Below are 24,264 nucleotides of genomic sequence, written 5' to 3' on the forward strand. Positions count from 1 at the left end.
TGTACAGGTATATGGAGAAAGAGAGTCTTTAGGTATCATCATCAGAAATTTTTTTTAGAGAAATTTTTGCCATAGGGTGCATATGCTTGTCAGAGAGACAGAGAGACAGAGAGACAGAAAGCAAGAAATCAGCCCCACCAGGGGGTATGGCCATGCCTCAGTCCCTTCTCCTCCAGTCTTCTCTTGAGATTTTGGGAACACACACACACACACACACACACACACACACACACACCCCTGGTGTTTCTTTTTTTTTTCTTTTTTTGGAGAGGTTTTTGCTATAGGGCGCGTGCGCTCCCCAGACAGACAGAGAGAGACAGAGAGACAGAAAGCAAGAAATCACCCCCCAGGGGGGATGGCCACACCGCAATCCTTTCTCCTCCATTCTCCTCTTGGGATCTTGGGCACGCACGCACACGCGCCCGGCGTGAGTTTAAGCCACCGGGTCCAGGACTCAAACTGCGGTTGATTACGTGGGAGTCCAGCGACATAGACATTACGCTAACTGCTGGTCCCCCCCTGGCATTTCTTAAGCCTCCAACTCCACTCTAGGACTTGAACCACAGTTAACTATGTGGGAGTCCAGTGAGGTAACCATTACGCTATCTGCTGGTCCCCATAACCAGGAATTCTGATAAGAGCAGTTTCCTAAAATTCTATATCCAGTGGTTTTTTTGTTGTTTTTAGTTTTTTTGCCATAGGGCGCGTATGCTCACCAGAGAGAAAAAGAGAGAGTGAAAGTGAGAAATCACTTCCTAGCGGGATGGTCATGCTGCAATCCCTTCTCCTTCATTCTTCTTTCAGGATTTTGGGCATGCATGCATATGTGCCTGGTGTGACTTTTCAAGCCACCACATCTGGGACTTGACCCTTGGTGGGCCATGTGGGAATGCACAGCCTAACCACCATGACACCTGCTGGCCTCTACCCAGTGCTTTTTATATGTCAATAGGATACCTAAAAGAAAATGTGCTTTTCCCTTTTCTCTTAATGTCTTTTTTGTTTTTTAATGCCATAGGGCATGTGTGTGCATGAGAGAAAAAAAGAGAGAGAAAACACACCCCCAGTGGGGCCTAATTAAGCCTCAGTCCTTCCTTCTTCCATTCTCCTGTCCCATCATGATCCGGATCCTGCATGCATATGCCTGGTATGCTTTTCCTTTTTTTTTTTTTTCCAATAATTATTTATTTAACTTTTTTTCTTTCTTTTTCTTTCTTTCTGTCTTTTTCTTTCTTTCTTTCTCTTTCTTTCTTCTTCTTTCATTTGACCTGGGGGCAGGGGAAGGAGAAAGCAAGCCACTAGGTCCAGGACTCGAACTTTGGTCAGCCATCTGGGAGTCCAGTGCCTTTAACCACCATGCCACCTGCCAGCCCCCTGGACTGCTTTTCAAGCCTCTGAGACCAGGATTTGAACTGTGATCAGCCATGTGGAATCTGGCCGCCTCTGCACGTGCTCAACCTCTGCACTTCGAGGCCAGCCTTTAATGTCTATTTTATGTTTAGCACTAATGAGAATTTATAAAAGAGATTGTTTTGAGAATACTTTCTCTTAATTCCTTAATAGAGAAGTTATGAGACAGAAAGGACTACGAATCATGGGGCTGTTAGTTAACTTTAAGTCAAAATACATTCAGTTACTGACAAGAGACATTAGGGCTTTACAGACAAGGATGACCCAAGAGATATTTTCCCCAGATGTCAATCATACAAAATGGCTTTACCTCCTTGTGCCCAAAACTCAACACCTGAGTTTGGGAAATGTAAATATAGGACGCTGGGTTGTCAGAAAAGTCATAATGTATTTTTTTCTATGTAAAATGCATCATGACTATTCCAACAACCCAATAGAATGATTGAAAGTGCGTGGTACATATGAGTCTGAGAAGTTCTAGTTGTAGAAACCCCTAGGAGGGTTGAGAAATGAGCTATCAACATGATCCATTAACTCTGTAAACTGCAGTCATAGGTTATTTGTTTTAAGACATTTTATTTATTCCATAGCACCAAGTAGGGATACAAGATCATAAAACACAATGATAAAATAAAGCAAAACTAAGACAACATTGTTTACTCTGTCAGCTAAGGATTTATGAACATGGCTAGGAGTATGATATTGAAGAGTTTTTGACTAGTTCCAATAAAATGTCTTCTGTCCTTCCTGACTATGAAATGAAACTCTGAATTTACAGAAAGAAGAGCTTCTGAGCTGATTGGAGCACCAGTTTAGAGACCAAGTTGAGATTACAATGAGTCATTTTACTCTAGCTTACTGTTAAACAAACATGTATTTCATGTCTCTAGAGATTGGACAACTAGTTTAATTTTTGAGTTCACTTATACAAATTATAAGAGAGCTATTAAGCTACAGATCTCAAAAGTTCTCAAATACCTTAAATACCAAAGTTTTGTTTTAAATCATAAGACCACTAATTAAGTCTTACATGACTAAAGAAAACCTCATCCTATCACACTCCTGCCTATTCTCTATCAGAATTGGTTCATTCCATTTTAATGTTGTTGACAATGAAAATCACTGGTAGTGGCGTATTCACTGAGGTGACCATGGGGATATACATGACTTCATGCCCATGTTTGCATTTGTGTTTCATTTTTTGTTGGTTCTATTCTTTTTCTTTTTTCTTTTTTTTTTTTTTTTGAGAGGTTTTTGCTATAGGGCACGTAAGCTCGCCAGAAGACAGAGACAGAGAGACAGAAAGTGAGAAATCACCCCCTGGGGGGGATGGCCAAGCCACAATCCCTTCTCCTCCATTCTCCTCTTGGGATCTTGGGCACACACGCACACACGCCCAGTGTGAGTTTAAGCCACCAGGTCTGGGACTTGAACCACGGTCGGCCACATGAGGTCCAGTGACAAAGCCATTACACCAACTGCTGGTCCCTGTTGGTTCTATTCTAATGGTTGTAAGTTAATGATTCAAAATCCGATAAGGCTTTGACTGTTTAAGTAAAAGCTAAGTGAGTTCTGGCCATTTGGTATAAATGAAGATTTCTTAGTAGAGCAAATAGAGAGGAATATTGTTAACATCGATGTTTGCTGAGTTCAGAGAACTTGTGTCATGGGTGTCACACCATAGTCATGTTGCCAGCTGCAGTTTCACTTAGATAATGCTACATTATTCTGCTAAATTAATGTGCTATTCTTTTTGTAGTTCATTTATGCTTAACTTGTAATTTTATTTTGATCTTAGAAGTATAGATCAGCTATCTAAATAAGGAGCTCATACCTATGTAATGTGTATGTATACTTAAAAGCCCCTATAATAAAAATAAATTGAGTTAATGTTAGAGACTCTCAAGAATCTCTTTCCTGTATGTTACTCAGGTTTGAGCAAAATTCCACTTTGAATCCCACATTATCTCCCACGTCATCCTTTGAAATATTGGAACCCCTGCCTGAAGGCTCTGCTCTGGTCCTTAGGTAAAATTACACAGCTCAGATGACAAAGCCCCTTTCTGGCAAAATTGACTATTCCTGTGCATTCTGTATTTAGAACCCTCTGTGGTTATGCCCTACATTCTCCTCAGAATGCCCAGCTGCACCTGGTTGGGAGTGCTAATCTTTTAAACTTAGAATAGCTTTCAAAGGAGTCCACTGCCTCCTTGGCTTGGGTCTGAGGAGAGGAGACTCCTCCCCCAGCTTCAGGAGGAGGACTTCAGGATCGAAGGGCCATGGGAAGTAACAAGGGGAGGTGGGGCACGGAAGAAAAAGGATCACCGAATTCGCAAAGATCATTGGAACACGTACTTGGCAAAGCACTGGTCTCTGCTTCCCGACACTGTGGGCTTCTGAGAGTTCTATTTGGCAGCACAATAAACATGAGCCCGTCATTGGCCGCAGACGCCCTTGGGTGGAGGAGCTGCAGCTGCCTGCCTGCTAAGTCCTAGAGGACAGCACACATCCCCAGCATCACGACGAGGTGGGAGAGAACATCTGCGAACCAGAGCAGGCAGATGGCACTCAGCAGTAGCTCTCTGCAAGGGCAGGCACACCTCAGAGTCCACACAGGGGTCAACCCAGGGGTCTTAGGGAGGATTCCAGAAAACTGCACATTTACTCTGAAGTCGATTTTGTTTACCCCTGGAGGGTTCTGTAGTTCTGTTTTATCAGTACCAAGAGTTGGATGGCTAAACCTACATTATGGACCTCTGACAGTTGGGAATCGGAGTGACGCCACCATGGTGCGTTTCACTTTTGCTGTAGAATTTCCTTTAAATGTGAAAACCTAGGATTGGCATTTGAAAAGTTGACTTACATGACATTCCTGCAATTGGGAGAGCAAAGACTGTGTCTGTGAGTTTATTCATAAGTGGAACTGGCTGGCCTCACCTCCCCACATCTGTGTTCTCACCATTCAGGTGAGATCCTGTGTCTTAGTGGAAATGTTTCTTCCTCTAAGGGGCCTCCCTGGCTGCTCTCTAATCAGGGCCACAGTCTCCTCCACACACAAGGAGCTATCCTGTTCACAGCTGCGGCCACGATGCCTAGAACAGTGCCTGGTACAGTGATTGTGTTTATGGCTGACCCTAACCGGATGTTTGCTGTGCCCTGGACATTTTTCAGTGCCCTTCTCTTTAATTAAGTCAGCCATACAACAGCCATGTAGGATAGGGCATTAGCCCAATCTTAGAGAGGAAATGGAAGTATGGAGGAGTGAGGGCATTGCCTGGGTTCACTCAGTGACTGAGGGGCAGAGCTACAGCAGGGACTCAAATATCTATTGGATGAATGGCTCCTTTAAGAAGCAGGGTCTCCAAATACAGGAAGCCAAGCAAAGCCACCTGTGAAGGCTTTGCTGCGACCTGGTGGAGCCAGTTCCGGTTCCGGTTGTTCCATCGTATCCCCAGCTCCTCCCTGTCTTCAGAGCTCAGGGCTGGTTGGAGGGAGACTGCTCAACCTGCTTTGCCCTCTGCCCCATTTGAGTGTGTTTAAGGTGTTATTTTCAATTCTTAAAGATTTTACCGAGGCCAAAGGTAAGTTGCTGCTGCTTTTATTATTATTTAAAAATTATTTTTATTTAAGTTTTTGCCATAGGGTGCCTGTGCTGGCTAGAGAGAGACTGAGAATAAGAAGGAAAGTGATAAGGAACCTCCCAGGAGGATGGCCACACCACAATCTCTTCTCCTCCCCTCCCCTCCCCTCTCAGGATTTTGGGCATGCATGCACACACACACGGCGTGAGTTTCACCCCTAACATGCAGTCGGCCATATGGAATCCGGCTGTCTCTACCACCGCACCCTTTGCTGGCCTTGGTAAGCTTCTTCCTAAACACACACTTGCCTTTCTAAAGCATTGCCCCATGACATTCCCCAGAGGTGTCTCTTTTGCTTACCTGAGAAGCTATAGAGACTGGAATATCCCCTGCCTGTAGTGATTGAGGAGAAAACACAGAAGGTTTAAGACAAGACCATGGCAGAAGTCTCAGAGCTGTGCTTCTATCACACAAACCTGACTGTATCTTCCCCCAGCAAACCAGTGGCCTCCCCACTGCTCTTAGGACAGAGTTTGTACCTGGGTTTTCAAAGGCTTCTTCTCACACCATTTTCGCCCTGGCTTTCTGAGGTAAGGGATGGTGAACTTTCAGGGAAAGCCAGGCAGCAAATTCTTTAAGCTTTGTGGGCCACACAATCTTTCTTCCCCACGAATCCCAACGGCTGTGGCTGTTTGAATGCAGCCGTAGACAACACCTGACTGAATGAGTTCGCTGTGTTCTAATAAAACTCTCTTATAGGCACTGAAATCCGAATTTCACATGATTTTTTCTGTGTCATGAAATACTGCTCTCTTTTGCCCTTTTTTTTTTTTTTTTTTTTGAACCACATAAAAATATAAAAACTGTTCTTAGTTTGCAGGCCACACAAAACCAGGCAGCAGGCAGCCTGGGAGTGGATCTCAGCAGTTGTTCAGTAACTGCGCTCTAAGCAGAGCTGCTAAAACCCCATCTTCCTATTCTTGGTTACAACATCAAGTCACACCTTCCTTCAGGCCAGGTAATACTTAACGTTCTCGACAGTCTCTCACAAGCCCGAGCTAGGGTCTACCCGCTTGCCATATACTCCCATATGCACCCTGCCCGCCCCACTCCACCATCCCTCCCTGGCTAAATGCTAAGTTCTGTGAAGAAAGTGCCCGCTTGGGTCTCACTTATTTCTGAAACTCCAGTGCCCAGCCCAGGCACAGTGCTAGACACTCAATAAGTTTGTTGACTTGCACATGACCTTCCCAGGATAGCTCATTTCTATTATCACTACTCCCTGCTGCTCTTTGGGGAAGCCCAGCACTTCCTCATTTCTTGAGGCCAATGAGATTTAGGTCTCAGGACTTTCTGGGGGTGGGAAGGGGGCCTCAACAAACCTCAAGTCCTTGGTTTGGCCTGGGCTGCTCTCCGCCCACGCCCACGGAGGGAAGACGAGAGGCAGGAGCAGGTGAAGGTTGTGCCTACAGGCACGACTGGTTTGGCAATTCAGTCAAAATGCTCAAACCGGCTGTGCCTGTAGACGCAGCCCAGAGTGACCTTGAGCTTTTGGGAAACAGGGAGGCTTACTCCGCAGAGAGAGCTCCACCACCAGGACGCCACCTGTCTGGTCCCGCAGAAGGCGCTTCCGTTTGTCGCAGTTCTGAAGACCCCAGGAGAACGGAGTGGGGGAGGGGTTTGAGAATGGAACCAAGGGGAGAGAAGAGAGCGAGAGAAGAGATTTGGAAAAAAAAAAAATCTTTCAAAAAAAAGTCACAAACTGAATGGCATCAAAGTCCTCAGTAATTAGACATTGTTTATCTTATTTCTTTTAGAATCTGGTTACTTTATTAACTGTCACTCTGGGTGGGGGGGATTGACACTTTTTGATAAGGAATAAGGCTTTTACTTACAGTTACTCTCATCTGATTTGAGAAGGGGCACTTGCAAAATATATTCTGGTTATTTTCTTTCTTTCCTTTTTTTTTTTTAAGGTTTTTGCCACAGGGCATGTGTACTCACCAGAGAGAGAGAGAAAGAGACAGTGAGAGGGAAGGTGAGAAATCACCCCCCCAGGGGGGATGACCACACAGCAATCCCTTTCCTCCATTCTTCTCCTGGGAGTTTGGGCACACAGGCACGTGTGCCCAGTGTGAGTTTCATGTCACCGGGTCCAGGACTCAAATCACAGTTGCTCATGTGGGAGTCTAGTGCCTCAACCACCACACCACTGCTGGCCCTCTTCTCTTCCTTTTTAAATGTGATGTTGATGCTCGTCCTCTGATCAACCATAAAATGCCTCTTCTGTCCTATTGCTGCTTTGTACCCTATGGTTCTTTCCCCTTTTTCTATTTATGCACATAACTGCCTTCTTTCTTTTTTTCTTTTTCCAAATAAATCAATAGAAATAAGATTATAACCTTATTTTTCGTGGGCTATATGGGCAGGTAGCCTCTTTGAAAACAATGAAGTTCAGTATAAATAGACCAGAGGGGATTATAGCTAGGGTTCAACTTATAACTTTCTAAGGTGGTCTTTCCCAAATTTGAGCATCAGAATCACACATAGGACTTGTTAAACCATCGATTGCTAGACCTTCTACTCACACAGTCATGTAGGCCTTGAATTTCTGCAGCATCTCTGAATGTGCAGCGACAGACCCTCGGGCTGTCCATTCAAGACTGAAAATACCCACCCCTTGAGTTATGTGAATTTCCCTTATACTTTTAAACTTTTTCAAGGTATTTCCATAGCTGTTAAATGCTCTCTGTTTACCTATCATTGCTCTCTGAAAGGGGAAGGGACATCATTGTTTATCTTCGCTGTTTGTGAAGCTGAGAAAATCAGGCCCCAGCAAGTTAAGAGGCCCATGCCAGACCATGTAGGTTGTTGGCAGCAGGGTAGACAAGGCCTGGAACATCTGCCCCTATGCCCAGTTTCCTTTCCTCCAGAATGCCCTCAGCACACAGCTACGTCGGCCTATAAAGGATTTCCTGGTTCAAATACAGTTGCTTAAACACTGGCCCCTTGGGGTAACATTCTCCTTCCAGAGAGACGCAGCTCACCACTGGGCAGGAGAGCTTCTCACTGTCACAGATGAACGTCTCACAGTGTAGCCAAACCTTGGAGAGTTTGGGGATGTTCTGGAACCGGAAAGCGTTGAACTGGAAGGTCGCCCTGTGGTCTTTCCCATTCTCATGCACAAGGACCGTTTCATCTGTGGGGCAGCTGAAGAATACAGGGGAAGGGAGAATGCAATGTCACCTCATTAAACCGCAGCAAGGGCTTCAGAGACAGTTACACACGGTGACAGTCCTGTGTCTCACAGAGCTTTCCCTTCTGGAGCACGTTGGCAGATCCTCACTGATCCTTGTAACGATGAGGTCAAGTCAAAGAGCTGTGAGATGGCTGTAATTCTACTCTATTCAAAGCACGGCAGGAGGAAAGTGACTTATGAGAAGCCACACACACATCTCTGTCCTTAAAAAGTGAAATCCCTAAGATAAAACCCTCCTGAGGACTAGGCTATGTACAGACCCCCAGGGTAATACAAGACAAGGACCATGGTGCTGGGAGCAGCATTTCCCACTGTTGCCAAAGTTGCCTAAACTCATGTCATGCCCAACACATTTCTGTGTGTGTCTTAGGAAGCTTTACCAGTGGAAAAATCGAATTTATGCTGCGTTATTAAAATTACTCACATATTACAGAATTACCTTTGTAAACATGTTATATTTTTACTAAACAGTCAGGAAAAAGAAATAACTGGAAGGGTACATGTAAATGCATTTTTACTGAAGTAGAGGTAGGATCTTAGGATCTCAATGCTGTTGGTGAAATGAGGAATAAATGCTCTGCTTTTGTATCTGGACCAGGAGTCAAAGCTGGTTCTGTTTGTGGTGGCCTCTGAGCAATGTTGGAGCTGTGAGCATTTCCCAAGTTATTATGGACTGAGCCTCTTGCAGGATCACTTGGTCAATAAATGAGATCCTTGTATGAACTCAAGACTGAGTCCTTAAAATAGCTCTTTACAGCTGAGTGCCCAGGCATGGTGTCAGCCAGTGGAAAATCATGTAAGCAGAGCTTTGTCAGGTGTGAAGAGAAGGCAAAAAATATGGGCAGGCCTGAACGCCTTGGCTCTGCTGCCTCTTGGCAGCCCTCAGTAACAGCTACCTGGGGATGGTGGTACCCCCCCCCCCCCCCCCCCCGGGAACTTCTCACATTGCCACACGAGTCTCCTTTTCTACACAGGTCACCCTTTGAGATGGGGGTTCTATTTAGATGTACTCATCTGGTAGTATATATCTCTACTGTAACTGCCCAGAAATTCTTGGTTTTCTTCCAAAAGGACCTGGTGGGAGCAAAGTGCCTTTGGGAGATTGTGGGCATAAACTTTCCGATTCTATTTTTTTGGAGAGGTTTTTTGCTATAGGATGTGTGTGCACAACAGAAAGACAGAGAGAGACAGAGAGACAGAAAGTGAGAAATCACCCCCCAGGGGGATGGCCACTCTGCAGTCCCTTCTTCATTCTCCTCTCAGGATCCTGGGCATACATGTACATGCGCCCAGCGTGAGTTTAAGCTACCGGGTCTGGGACTTGAACCGTGGTTGATTACATGGGAGTTCAGCGACATAGCCATTACACTGATCTCCCGATTCTTTTTGGCACTGGTTTTGTGCATGTAGCTCCAACCTCACGGTGCTATGTCAGTTGGGTAGAATTCAGAAATTGACCAGGGCTTCTAAAATTTGGCTGCAATGCAGAGTTCCAGGGTTCACCCAGAGACCTTCTGGTTTGGTTTGCAGTGTGCCTGCATGCATAACAGGACCCTGGGTAATTTGTGTATACACTAGAGTTGGAGGACCACTTGTGCAAACTACCCAAACCACAGGCCTTCCTTGTTCTGCCATATTACACGTGTCAGGTGGGAGCAACAGCACCAGGACTGTGTGTAGGGAGATGAGTCTGACAATGGAGGGAACTTTCAACTTGTGTGACCATTGCCTGAGAGAAGTTCCCACTGCCTGATGGTAATTTTAAGTCCCTAAAGGTCAATAATTTATTTCAAGATCCCTGAAATAAATCTAATTGCACCATTGCCACAGAACCTAAATGAATCAAATGATTCCATGGACCTGTCTAAGCCTGTTTTCTCATTTATAAAATAATTACCATTACACTATTTACAGGAGGTTTAATGAAATTTAAATATTTGAAAAGCACTCATCTAAAACAATGCCTGGTATGTCGTCAACACTCTCTTAATGTTTGTTAAATAAAAATACTTAAAGGTCCAAGATTGCTCTACCTTAGCTATCTGTTTACCTTATTCTGGGTTCTGCTGATGACATGGCCACATTGGTCTGCCGAGATTCAGAGAATGGCCTCTTTTTCACTTACTGTTATTAGTGTAAGTGATGCCCACATCTCCAGTCCTGCTTAATCTCGCTTTGTTTTCCACAGTTACCGTTCTAAGGACTTCTGAACAATGGTCTTCTCAAGCTTACCATGTCTATCCCTGTGCTAGGAAAATTCAGATCCCCTTATCCAGAAGGCCCCGCTCCCAGCAGGCAACAACAAACAGTTCCCCAGCTTCCTGCTACACAGAGTTAACAGTGCAAAGCCATCTTTGACACATGCTCCTCAGACTTCTTGTGCAGTCCTTCACTCCACCCCATATCCAGTTAGTTCTGAAAGTGTTCTCACTCCCGCAGGAGTTTCTCCCTCCCTCTGATGACCTTTCCAGTCCCTTGGCTACAACATCTATTTGGGTCTTATTACCTCTGCTGCAATGCCTGCCTACACCTCTGGTCTTTCCGCCTCCAGTGCACTGTTTCTTAGTCACTCTATGTCTGACTTCCAGAATCCCCTTGCTATGGTGAAATTCTAATACTTCAGTCCTCTACTCCAAATTTAAGAGCACTCCATTGTCTACTGAGTTAATAATAAAAACAATGATTTTATTTCAATTGACTGGTTACTGACTAGGTACCATCTGCTAAGTTTTTTATATGTATTATCTAATTTAGTACTCACTGTATTTCTGGTGTTGAGTTAATTGACTTTAAACCCTGCCTGCCCACTTTTCCATAAACACATATACACACGCTTATGATGGGACATGACTTATCCTTCCCTGTGCCTCAGTTTCCTCATTTGCAAAGTGGGGAGGATAGTAATTATACTTTCCTTGCTGTAAGACTTAAATGAATCAATATAAGGTGAAGCTCTTGGAACTGGCAGGTGATGTGGTGGTTGAGGATGCTGGACTCCCACATGGCTAACTGTGGTTTGGGTCCTAGACCTGGTGGCTTGCTTTCTTACTTTCTCTCCCTCTCTTTCTCTCTGGTCAAATTAAAAAATAAATAAATAAGGTTAAATAAAATAATTCTTTAAAAAAAGAAATATTAATATATATGTACATGTATGTGTGTATATATAGGTATATATAGGTATGTATATATAGTAAAGCTCTCAGAACACTACCTAGAAAACATTATGTAATTTTTCCTCGTATGAGCACTTAACCTGAAAACACAGAGGGTATCTCTGCTGTACCTAAGCAGGCTCCACCTCTTCTTGCCAGTCTCTAGCCAGAGCAAGGTTGTAGGATGTACCCACACGGCTCAGCCTGGTTTTACGGTGAACCTACCCTTTGTTGATCAGCTGCCACTGCAAGGGATACATGAAGTCAGCCGAGGGTGTGGCCCAACAGCTGTTCAACACCACTTTAAACCTAGAAATACAACAAAACAGCGTCACTTTGAGACGGTTAGTTCATGCCTAGAAATAGGTGGTAATTAGGGACCAGCAGATGGTGTAATGGCTATATCGCTGGACTCCCATAGAGTCGACCGTGGTTCAAGTCCCAGACCCTGTAGCTTAAACTCATGCCAGGCATGTGTGTGTGCGTGCCCAAGATCCCAAGAGGAGAATGGAGGAGAAGGGATTGTGGCATGGCCAACCCCCCTGGGGAGTGATTTCTCCCTTTCTGTTTCTCTGTCTCTGTCTTTCTGGTGAACGCGTGTGCCCTATAGCAAAAACATCGGAAAAAAAATAGGTGGTGATTAAAAAATGTCTCAGCTATTCTTTTTTTTTCCTTCTTTGTACTGAAAAACATAAACAGAGAGGACATGTACTCACCTGATGCTTAACCCTTTGGCTTCTACTCCTGCAAACAGATCTGAACCAATTTCGGATGTCTCCAGAACAAAGGGGGCTTCCTTCTTGGTGGAGAACTTGGCATTCTTTGGAAGGAAATTAACACTGGGCATTATGACCTCTCAGACTGAGCAGTTAGGGCTGGCAGGAGCAAATGAATTGGGGTAGGGGGGAGAATCAACCCAAAGGCACAAGGCATGTGAGACCGTGAGACTGTATCATCTAAAATGCTCATGCCATGTTCCTAGGGACAATAATATCACAGATTTGAGATCTTCTGGTCATGGTGAGACACACTGTGTTTGATCTATGGCAATAGGATTTAACTGATGAAAAAAAAGTGGAATTCAGGGATATTGAGGTGCTATACTGTTTTTTACTAAATCACCTAAAGACATGGAGACTGAACACATAACGTCCCTCTGTGCGTTTGCTCATGTCTAGATTTTCCCAAGAAAACTTGGAAAGTTTATGATTTGATTCCCAGTACAAGTAACAACATCAACAATAACCACCACAACTTGTAGATTACCTACTATGTGTTAGACACTGTTTTGTATATTGGGATTGTCTTTATGTCAAGATACTCTGGATAGTGAGATACATTGGTTAAAAAAAACTCTCTAATGATCTTATATTCTAGCAGAGGAGAGAGACATTAGACAATAAATAAGAAAAGCATAGTATTTTAGAATATGGTACATTGTCTAGAAAAGCTGTAAAATACATAGAGTTGGGCAAAGTGGATTGGGAATGTGAGGAGGGACAGATTGCAATTTTAAATACAGTGACTGTGAGGTCAAATTAATGACATGATACTGGGGCAAGACTTGAAGAAAGGAAAAAAGGAGGCCATCCAGCCAACCAGGGAAGAGTGCTTTGGTCAGAGTAAAGGTCCTGGGGGAAGAGTGTGGCTGACAGGGCAGCATGGAGCCAGCAGGGCTGGCACAAGTGAACAACCTGGGCTGGAAAGTCGGGAGTGGGACAGGAGGTGAGGGTATGGGCGGGTGGATCAGAAAGACTGGGGCTTCGACTTTGAATGCAATGGCAAGTCAACGCTACAATTTGAGCGCAGGCATGGCAGGTTCTGATCACTGGCTTGGCATGTGTGGCCTTCATTTGCCATCTTTATCAGACAGGTCTGGGTGAGTTCTTAGGAATGAAACAGGATTTTCAGTTGACTTACCCAAAGGAAGGTGATTACTCCATTCTCTGAGTCTTGAGTTCATTCAACTCTAGTAACAACCTTGAACTACTTTCTGGATTTAGCCTCCAGAGACAAAAGTATTCTGGTGGAATAGCATGGATTCTGAACTAACCCTTGCTCCTATCACTAACTTGAGATACACTATGGGTAAATCAACCTTTTTGGGCCTCAGTTTCTCTGTTTGAAAAATAGGAATAACTTTTGTGATTATGTAATAAGGAAAATAAAGCTTAGACCAGGATACTATTGATATTTAAAAGTTTGAGTTTAATGGGCTTAGAGATTTGCAGAAGTGCAATCGTTAGACAGTGGCACAGAACTGATGTTCAGCTAGGATATTTAGTAAAAGTGGACTTCTGTCTTGTAAAGGTCAAATATACAGGAACTTTGCTGAGAGGATTCATAATTCCTTTCACCTCTTTTACTAATTGCAGGTCCAGTCAGGGCTCCCTGACTCAGTCACCTAGAAGTCAATTGACTGTTTTCCCTCCATTTGTCAAGTTCCTGCACCATTTAAATGGTTGCAGTAATCAAATAATAGAATGATTAGTCATAAAAATGATGACTTACTAGCTTAATATGCAAGTTGAAGTGGCAATTTTACAGTAATTTTTCACATTTCTTGTTATTTATATCCATCACATTGGGTTGTTGGAAAAGTTGTGGTGTATGTTTTCTGTTTTCCAACAATCCAGTATTTTAAGAGACCATTTCCAAATATGAACAAACTTTGGTAGAAGTACTTCCAATATCTTCTCCCAGGGAGTAGTCAACAGAATATTGGATATTGGAATAATGCCTCTCCTCACAGAGGAACCTACCTGATTTGTTTCAAAATGGAAAATAGAACTTTGACCATTAATTTAATTATAAAAAAGAGCAATGTTAATGATCAGTTTTCCACCTTCTCACCCAACAGTTAAAACAATGTTTAGCATAATTTTCTCATACTTAATTTATTTATGTGTGTGTGTGTGTGTGTGTGTGTATGTATGTATATATACAAATGTACAGGCCCTATTTCCAGATATGTATAGTTTATTTTAGCCTCCTTGGGAACATATAAATAGCACATCAACTACTCATTCATAAAACAAAATGGAAAAACATCTTAAAAAATCATCCTGTCTAGTCCCTTCTCTTGACCCAAAGTCACAATTACCTAGTGAAACAAGTTAATGATGGGCACACCTAGTTTAATAGCAGTTGATATGGACAAACCTAGGAGTTGCTTTTGATTCAAAGCTCAGTGTGAAATGGTGATGAAAGAAAACTGACCCAAAATTATTATCCTAAATATGTTCCTAGAGTCTTCTAGATCCTAGAATGCCACTCTGACCTGCCATGCCTCACATTTGTCCAACAAGGTCTAGAATGTACTGTTTTGATTCTGGGCTCCATTTTTAAGTAGAGGAACTGACCATCAGGATCATGCTAAGAGAGAAATGATTAGGATGGTGAATGACTCATCAGTAGTGAGAAAGTGTTTAGCTTGGGGAGAGATGGGAGATAGTTGATGCATTTGAAAGACTGTCAGAGATATAGTTAAGTGATATTATTTCAGAAGAACAGGACATATGGGCAATAGTTCAGGATGCCAGTTCTCATAAGCAGATCTAAATTGGGAAGTCTCAGCTTGCCGTTGCCTTTGAAAGAAGCAGGGAGGCTACCCATCAGCAATCTTGTAGTAAGGTTTTGAGCTTTGGGTGGGAAGTCAAGGCTGATCAACTCAGATTTGTTCTGACTCTGGAAGTCCATGATTTTTACCTCTATTGCTTACATTTGCCCTATCCCAAGTCTTTTCATTTTTCTTGAACTAAAATGAATGGCCAGTACTGTGTCAACTGAACAAAGGTTGGTCAAATCCCATACTGATATTCAACACTATAAAGGTAACCATACCAGGAGCCCTCAGAGCTTCTACTTTAAATAGGGTCAAAGTCTACACACATGAGACTGGACACTTTCATGGACACTTAACTTGTGCTAAGTGATTTCTAAGGATTATTTCATTTAGTCCTCATAACAGGCAAATAGGGGGAGCGCAATTATTCCTATCTTACAAATGAGAAATGGCAGCTCAGAGAAGTGAGCTAATAACTTGCCCAAGATCATACAACTAATAAATGGTGGAACTAGGCTTCAAATGAGTGGTTGGATGATAAGGCCCATTTTCTTAACCGTAACAGTAGGGTACTTCCGTAAGCTAACTACCTGCCCTTATTTGGGATTGGGAGTCAGAATAACTTTTCATTAGGAATACCAACCATGGGCCATTGGCAAGAGTGAGGGAGGGGGATGGAGAGAGAAGAGAGAAAACATGCTGAGTAGAACTGGGGCTTTGCATTTGGAGCTCCAGTCCTAAGCAATTAGCAGTGCATTGATTCCATTGTGCTATCTAGGGCACAGCTCTGTTTCTGGTAATTTGATGGAAATATATGCAGGGAACACTTGTTGCTTCAGAAACGGACAAGAATGCTCTCAAAGAAGAAGAGCGGAGAAGAAAATACAAACTGCATGGACCAGGAATAGGAAACAAAGCCCATGATGGGAATATTAATCAGTATAAAAGTCTCTCTGTACACCGGAGGTCCATTTGTCCTGGAGTGGTCTTGGGGGACCTCAGGGGACACCCTGGCCTCATTTCTTCAATAGTTGAAGGAGGTATCCTGTTAGTCTGTCCATCTAGCCCAAAGGATGGGCTAGGCAATGCTGAGGACATGTCTAATTAATTAATTAATGAGGATACACTCCTTCCAGTTTAAGATTTGATGCTTCTATCTGAAACTCAGCCCAAATGACTATTGATGGGGTGTGATTTTCAACAATTCTGGTACTTCTTGATTGCCAACTGCTATAAAACTTTCATAGGATCACATCTATAATTTTATCTGGTAAAAATAATAATTATCCACTTTTAGATAGGGACTCACTAGTGGAGGAGCCTGTCATTAGGAAGTCCCCTAAAACTGGTATCACTGTGTGGAAGCCCATTTTCCTCCCTGGGCAGCCTTCATCCGTGAATTCAGTGATTTTACCATCCTTTCATCACCATGGAGGCCCACACTGGATTCACTTTCCTCATCTGTCAGGAGGTTATACAAGATTCCTTTCCCCGGGACTTAACCACCAGCAGTGTGTGGCCAGGAACAGATATTTTGTGGGACCTTGAATCATATACAATTTGGAGAGCCCTCTTTAGTAAAGAAAACTTTTTTTTTTTTTTTTTACCAAAAATTTGAATACAAAATTAGATGCAGGACTCTGAAAGGAACCTAGGCAAGTCAGAGTTCCTGAAACTTCAGTTTCATTTCCTTCAGAGTAAGTGAAGTGATTGTGAACAGGAGATTCGTGTTCACTGCTCTGAACTGCCTGTGTTATTTTGGGCAAATCACTTTTGCCCTCCAGGCTTCAAATCCTTATCTGTAAAATGGATTAGGTTATTTTAGGATCCTTTCCAGTTCTCACCTGTGAGCTCAGCACGGTTAATAGCTTCCAGGCAGCAGGTAAAGTAAGTTCAAAGAGTTCAGAATTAGTGAAGTTCCAGGTAGGAGAGTTTTCTCTTTATGAAATGAATGGTTTGGACACAAATGTCTTTTAGTTCTAGAGTTCTCAGTAAAGGTTTGTATTTCTGGCTGCATCCTCCTCTAGCCAGCAGGACCAGGATCTCTGTACATGTGTTCTCATTGCAAACCACAGGTTTAAAAAACAAAGCAGCCGTTCCAAACGGGAGAGCAGCTGAGCTCATGGTGATTGTGTCTTTAGCTTCTCTGTAGCACTTTACTTTCAGAGAAACTAAAGTGTACCTTTAACTTCGATGTCAACACAGGCAGCATACCTAAATTAGACAGCAAGGAAACCCACTAACCGAACGCCTTCGGAGACCAAAAAAAAAAAGGCAGCAGCGGCCAACCCCACTTCCCTCCTCAGTCCTGTCCCAGGCAGGAAGCTTAATACTCTGTGTCAAATGTTTTAAGACGAGCTAGGTCCTACATATAAACCTGGGGTGTAGTGAAAACTAATCTTGATTAAGAGTCAAGACTTTCTGCTGCATCTAGCTTTTAAAGAGGCTTAAAGCTAAAACAAAGTGTACATCTCAACTTGAATTCAGGAAGGGGAGTTGATAAAGAGCTAGAGGAAGAGTGGATTTGGAGGAAGCATCCCATTATCTCTGGGACAGGCCACAAGGCAGTAGAGGGAACCTGGAGACCACTTACAGTGTAGAAGTTGAGAGACAATTGACTTTCAAATGTGCCCATGCTCCCGTTCTTCACATGAACAGTGGCCACTCTGAAAAGGGGAGAGAATTTTGCATAAGGACTGAAACATGCCTGATTGATAGGGAGTGCAGCACACACACAAGCCAGCCAGCCCCCCACTCTCGAGAGCAACTTACCTCTGGTCAAAGGCAGCCTGGTTCACCAAGTAGGTGGAGTGGTAGGTGCAGGAGAAGGAGTAGTTTACAGGCTGGTTCTTTACGATCACTGTGCTGTCGTTGGAAACAATGTGGCTGTAGAAATGGTAGATGGGGGGCTTGTACTGGAGAGAGGAAGAAGGTAGTTAGGGTGGTCTGCTGCCTTACTGATGAGAATGAAGGTTCTGGGGAAGAGATGCAGAAGGCTCAGGAAAAGCCCCAACAGACATATGTGATTGCCACACTTTTTGTCTGTGGGTGAGCTGATCTTTTTTTGAGAGAGTTTTGCTATACATCATGTGCACCCACTGGAGAGACACAGAGAGACAGAGAGACAGAAAGTGAGTAATCAACCCCTCCAGACCCCACCCAGGGGAGATGGCCACACTGCAATCCCTTTGCCTCTATTCTCCCCTTGGAATTTTAGACACACATGCATACACACGTGCCTGGAGTGTTTCAAGCCATGAGGTCTGAGACTCAAACCATGGTTGGTCATGTGGGAGTCCTGTGACATAATCACTATTTCATCTGCTGGTCCCGAGCTATTTTTATTTTTATTTTTATTTTTCTGAGAAAAGAGTTAGATATAGGGGATGTGCACTCACCGGAGAGACAGAGAGACAGAAAGTGAGAAATCACCCTCCAGGGGAGATGGCCATGCCACAGTCTCTTCTCCTTCATCCTCCTCTTGGGATTTTGGGCATGCACGCACATGCACCTGGTGTGAGTTTCAAGCCACTGGGTCTGGGACTCGAATTGCGTTCGACTACATGGGAGTCCAGCAATGTAACCCTTATGCCACCTGCTGGTCCCTCAAACTGATTATTTTTAAAAAGAGTTCTTGACTCCATTCAACTAAGATTATTTAAAATAATCTAGGTTAGGGTTGATTCTTTAAAAAAAATTCATATAACCATTGGATTGCTGACCAAAAAGGCCTGAATTTCCTGTATCAACACTTTTTCTTTTCTTTTTTTAAATGGCTTTTGTCAGAGGGCATATGTGCTCATATATGTGTGAGAGAGAAACAGAGACAGAGAGAAGAAAAGTAAGAAATCATCCTGGGAGGGGATGGTCATACCACAAATACTTTTTCCTCTATTCCCTCCTCAGGATTTTTGGCACTCATGTATTCACACTGGCACTTGAACTGTAGTCCATCATGTGGGAGTTCAGGGCCCTATCCACATCAAGTGCTGACCCCTTTTTCTTTGTTTTTAAGATGGCATTTCCCTATTGTCACAGTTCTACCTGAGCCTCTCAGCAAGGACCACAAGCGTGCACCACCATGCCCAGTTCTTTCAGACAGTCTTGCCACATTACCCAGCCCAGCCTTGAATTCATTATTTTCTTATCTCAGCTTCTCCAGTTACTGGAAATACAGGGGCATGCTACTGTGCCTGGCCTTTTAGTTGGACTGGAAATTGAAGTGGGCCTCCCAGATAGTTTTAACCTGTGGAGCATGAGGCCTTAATGGCATGTGGCTTGGCTTCCCGTATGAACTTTTTTTTTTTTGGGGGGGAGATTTTTGCTATAGGGTGCATGCGTTTGCCAGACAGACAGAGACAGAAAGTAAGAAATCACCCCCCAGGGGAGATGGTCACACCACAATCCCTTCTCCTCCATTCTCCTTGGGATCTTGGACACACACACGCACGTGCCCAGTGTGAGTTTTAAGCCACCAGGTCTGGGACTTGAACCACAGTTGACTACATGGGAGTCCAGTGACATAGCCATTATGCTAACTGCTGGTCCCCCCATATGAACCTTTTATTCATCTCCCCTGTTGAAGTATCCTAAGTGAACGCCTTCATTCATTTCGCATTTCTAGAGTGTTACTGCCTAGTTCTTGGCTCTTTCCTTCTTCTAACCATAAGCTCTGTTTCTGAGACTCTTTCTTTTGACTTGGTGCATTCCCCAAAATCACACAATAGTAGATCTGGAAGGGATCTTGAACTTTTACTTGAGGAGTAACCAGCCTGAAACCACAAAGAGGATTTCTAGTTCATCTTGCCAGGTTAGATTCAAAGGCATGGTGCTTGTTAATTATGCCTGTGACTCTTCCCATGAAACCACTGACTCCTTGTGAGGGCGTTAGGAAGAGGAGATGGCTATGGACGCTCTGCTCTCGTCCCCTGTAACCGTATTTGTACAGTCTGTTGGCAGGCTAGGCGGTAGGCTTGCTAGACCACAACGGGAGGGCTGGAAGACCAAGGCTCCCTCATGACTACATCTCTACTGGTTCTGTGGCCATGACCTAGTGACTTTATCGTGAGGTCTCCGATTTCTCCTCTATCTGTGATACTTGCCAAGAGGCTGTCTGTGGCTCTTAATTGTATGATTCTGTGCCCTGGGGACTACAGATGACTCAGTTAAGAATTGTGTTACTCCTTTAAAATGCCCTTCTAAATGCACTTATCACCACTTGAAGCCTTGAGAAGAGGCTGGCCTACCCATCTGCTTATCCAGCCCTGGAAGGACAGCAGTTCATGAACACAAGCTCAGAACTGGATGTGAGTTGGAAGTGGAAAACATACTTGGTTCTGTTGATCAAAGTTAGCCTGGTTGGCTTTGGCAACAAATTAGGAGAATAGAATCAAGCCAGAAGAATCATCTGAACTAGGCAGAAGAGAAGATTTTAAATACTACCAAAATCCTAGGAAATTTGGGAACCGAGATTGATATTTAGAAGGAATTGGTAAATTCTGAATCCTTCTAAGGATGAATAGCAAACGTCACATGATTGGGCCCAGTTACCTTGATCTGAAGCAACTCTACATCACGTGGCCTGGCCTTACCTCAGACTGGGTTCCACAGTAGGACTTGTTTTTAGGTGATAAATCTGGGATTACGAATTGGTAGTAACCTCCTTCATGGACCCCGTTGTAACACAGCCCTCCAAGAGCCAGCTGGTGCACTTCCCATCCATAGGGACATTCGGGGATTTTGGTGATGATGGTTTTGGGATAACAAAAGACAAGAATGACATCTGGAAAGAGCACACATTTGAAATCAGATGTGGGAAAGGAACGGTGCTTTTCAACCATGCCTGAATATGCAAAGTAGTCGGTTCAAAACGTCCCCACACTTCTTTACCAGCTGTGGTGACAGCTTTACCTACGCTTCAGTCATTGAAGTTCTACTTTTGTAATAACTGCACTATACTTAATGTGTATTTAAAAGTGACCCACTTTTAAACTTTAAGAAATGTATCTGTGAACTCACAGACTGACTACATTAGATACGTACACAAATATAAACACATGAGGACTTTTAGAAGTTCATAGAATAATGAAATTAAAGCATGAGTTTATTTTGTTGCAAAAATTTTTGAAATTCATGCATAATTTTTTTTATAATACACGTTTTCCATGAAGTTTTTAAGGCCTATACGTGTGTGTGTGTGTGTGTGTGTATTAACATAGTCTTTAAAGTGAGCACATAACCTAAAATAAAAAATGCATTTCTTGTACAATATTGTTTAATATTGATTCATGAGGAGGACAGAAATTCAATAATTCAAAAGAAAAAATGGGGAGACTTTTTTTATGTGTCTATATGCATACACATGCATACATACAGAGAAAGAGTAAGGGGAGAGAGAAGTCGGACAAACACTCTCTAATTAAAAGAATTCCAAGGTTATCCAATACATTTTTTGCTTTCTGTGAAAAAAGCTGATTTGGCCTGGGTTGGGGAGAAGGGCTTAAGTGTGTTTCTACTTGGCTACATTATTGCATTTGCAAAGCAAGCACAAACTCTGAACATTGCAAAAGGACACTTCAGGAAATGTTCTTTTCCAGGAAAATGGACTGGCACCGGGCATACCTGCTTTATTCGGAGTGCACGATCTTGCAGAGGCTTCCACAAAGATGGCCAACAGGACAAAAGCCCTCATCACCATTGCTTCTCAGAGCCTGGTCTGATCCAGGTGGCCAAACCAAGCTGGCCAGACGTTTATGATCCTTCCAAGGCAGCCTTGATCATTCTAGGTCAGAAACATGAATGAAAAGTTAAAATCAAGGATAAGAACAAAGCAGCACACACAGTCCTAGGAGAAATTTCCAAGGAAGATTGTCCCATTTCTAATTCTTCTTCTTTAGCTCTGAGAAGCAAAAAGTGAAGCTCATACCACCAGGAGTGTCAGGAACACACGCAGTTGCTCATGTTCCCAACTGTTTCATTCTCCCTGGACTAAGATGCTGCCTCCCAGATTCTCCCCAGATCTGCAGCCCCAGTTTCCGATAGACTTTATATAGCCCCAGGGTGTAAAAGGAGCCGCTCCAGATAAGTCACAATGAGCATGCATTATCCACTCTGGGGGGACTAAAAAAGGACCGTGCACAATAATCCAATGGGAAGCTCGGTTACCACCTGAGTCTTTTTATTTCACAGAATGGGAATGTGTGCTGCTTTTTTTTTTTTCTTTTTTCAACCACTGCAGCCAGGATAGGAATAAAATGTTGATTTTTCCCCTCCTTGTTACTAATAAATAACTCTGGTTGGAAGTGAACTATTTCTCCACATTTCCAGGTCACACTTCATTAATGTCTTGCTGTCTTTGGTTTACTTCTTTCCTAATTTTATAGTAGGTGATCTAAGCTTTTAATGTAGGAAGATGCAAACTCAGTGTTGTTATGCTTGATACATGGACGTAAAATAGGCCATTTGTGTTAATGCAGATTTTTTAAAGGTTTTTTTTTTATTTTTTGGTCTAATATTTAAAAATAAACTTTAATGTCTAGAACTTCATCCTAAAATGCAATTTTTAATTGCACACGCTCTAGGCTTCCAAAGTTTTATTAGTTTTCTGGAGCAATGCTGTTGGAAGAAGGAAGTTGAGAAGGCTATCTTATAATCCAGTTCTTAGTCACCCAACAAGATCCTACTGAAAACAACAGATAAAACACTCCTGTGAAGTTTCTGGTTCTATTACTGAGGCTACACATAATTAATTGTTCAAGAAACATTGGGATGTGTCTCCTATGTTTATGTGGTAGAATTTCCTTATTTCCTCAAAACATATCATTACGTTGATGATATATTGACCACAGTGGTGTCAAAGCATTAAGGGTTTCACCAGATGGCAAGCCATTAAAAATATACGTGACTCAGTTTCCCTCTTGATCAAATGGAGGCTGTAGCTCTGGGCTGACCTCATCGGTAGGAGAAATTATATGAAGGCCCTTGTGAACTGTAAAGTACCAGAGAAAGACAACCATTTCCAGTAACATGTAGATGTCTCATGAGTTGTTTTTAGAACATACCTTTTCTTTAGAAATACCAAAAAGGGTCTGTTAGATTTGTGATTCATATGACACGGGTATATTTTTATTGTGCAACATGCATGCAATATATTTTATAGATAAAAACCAAAAAGGCTGAATGGAGCAAGGAGGGGAAATCAGCTTAACAATTTGTTTTACACTGGGATAGAGTTTGGTGTGGCCTGGAAACATTAGCGCATTCATAATGTTCTCTATAGTTAATTCCTGAGCAGAAAAAAGGCATCAATCTCACAAGTATGTGTGAATTCTCTGAGTTTCTCTTTCCTAGGCCTCAGCAGATAATCTGTTTCTTCCTCATTCCTTTTTATTACACTTTGAGTCCCTGTGGTACACGAGGCATTAGGGCAGGTCCTGGGAAGACACAGGAAGCCCAAAGGCTGTTTCCCTGAGGAACTCGGAAAGGGCCTGCACAGACTGATGGGAAACTGTACTAGGAACGTGGGGTAGAGAGGAGGGGAAGAGGGAGCATCACAATGTGTGGCAGAGAAGTCCAAGTCGGGGCACAGAAGTCTGAAGCAGCCCAGTTGTAGACGGTTCGGGCCCTCTGACGTGACATCGATGGTGGCTAACTGCTGACAATGTTGGATTGCCCTTCTGTGTTGGTTGGGTTATTGTTCCCATTTCAAGAGGATTCTTTTCACACATCTTCAAATCCATACTTTTTTCCAGCCAACTTTGGCCCAGGCAGGTCAACAGTATTATCTTACCTCTGACCTATGAGGACAGAATTCACCCATGGAGAGGGCCACAGGAATAAACTCTTCCTATCTCCCATTGGAAATCCTGTGGTTGCTGGTAAACAGCTGTAAGGCTCTGCAGGGGGAGGCTGAGCCATTAGCCTCTGCAGTCTGCCTGGAATCCAAAGCCCACCTCGACCACTTATTAACTGTGTTCTTCGGCAGGTTCCTTAGCTTCTGAGCACCTTAATATCCTCTTCTCCTGAAGACAGGGTGTTATGTATGACAGTGTCATTGAGAATAGTATGAGGTCTGTGTCGGTTACCATAGACAGAGCTAGTTTTCCTCTATTAGGGCAAGGCATCAGGAAAGCCTTTGGTTTCTATGCTTAGTTCTACTTCGGAGATGCAAAGAGGGGAGCCCATCAGGAGTTGGTCACCACTAGACAGCTATTGCCATCAGTGCTGGCTTATGTCATATGTAACTAAGAGTACAGAATTAGGAGCGCTGGTTCTATCACATGTTCAGTTATGTGATCT

At 43.2% G+C, this 24,264-nt stretch overlaps 1 protein-coding gene across 1 annotated transcript; it reads right to left on the reverse strand.

The window, feature by feature from the left end:
- Nucleotides 1-3,715: 3,715 nt before the first annotated feature.
- Nucleotides 3,716-21,732, reverse strand: TECTB (tectorin beta). The gene is made up of 10 exons (XM_006153937.2): nt 21,589-21,732; nt 20,559-20,749; nt 17,740-17,882; nt 17,561-17,633; nt 12,119-12,222; nt 11,628-11,711; nt 8,039-8,201; nt 6,564-6,636; nt 5,352-5,384; nt 3,716-3,951 (listed from the first exon to the last, which is right to left on the reverse strand). Exons 1-10 carry the CDS (start codon nt 21,662-21,664, stop codon nt 3,902-3,904), a joined length of 990 nt encoding a protein of 329 aa, XP_006153999.1. The 5' UTR covers nt 21,665-21,732; the 3' UTR covers nt 3,716-3,901.
- Between the last annotated feature and the right edge of the window lie 2,532 nt (nt 21,733-24,264).

Source organism: Tupaia chinensis, unplaced genomic scaffold, assembly GCF_000334495.1.
Source record: "Tupaia chinensis unplaced genomic scaffold, TupChi_1.0 Scaffold000392_1, whole genome shotgun sequence".
NCBI lineage: Eukaryota > Metazoa > Chordata > Mammalia > Scandentia > Tupaiidae > Tupaia > Tupaia belangeri.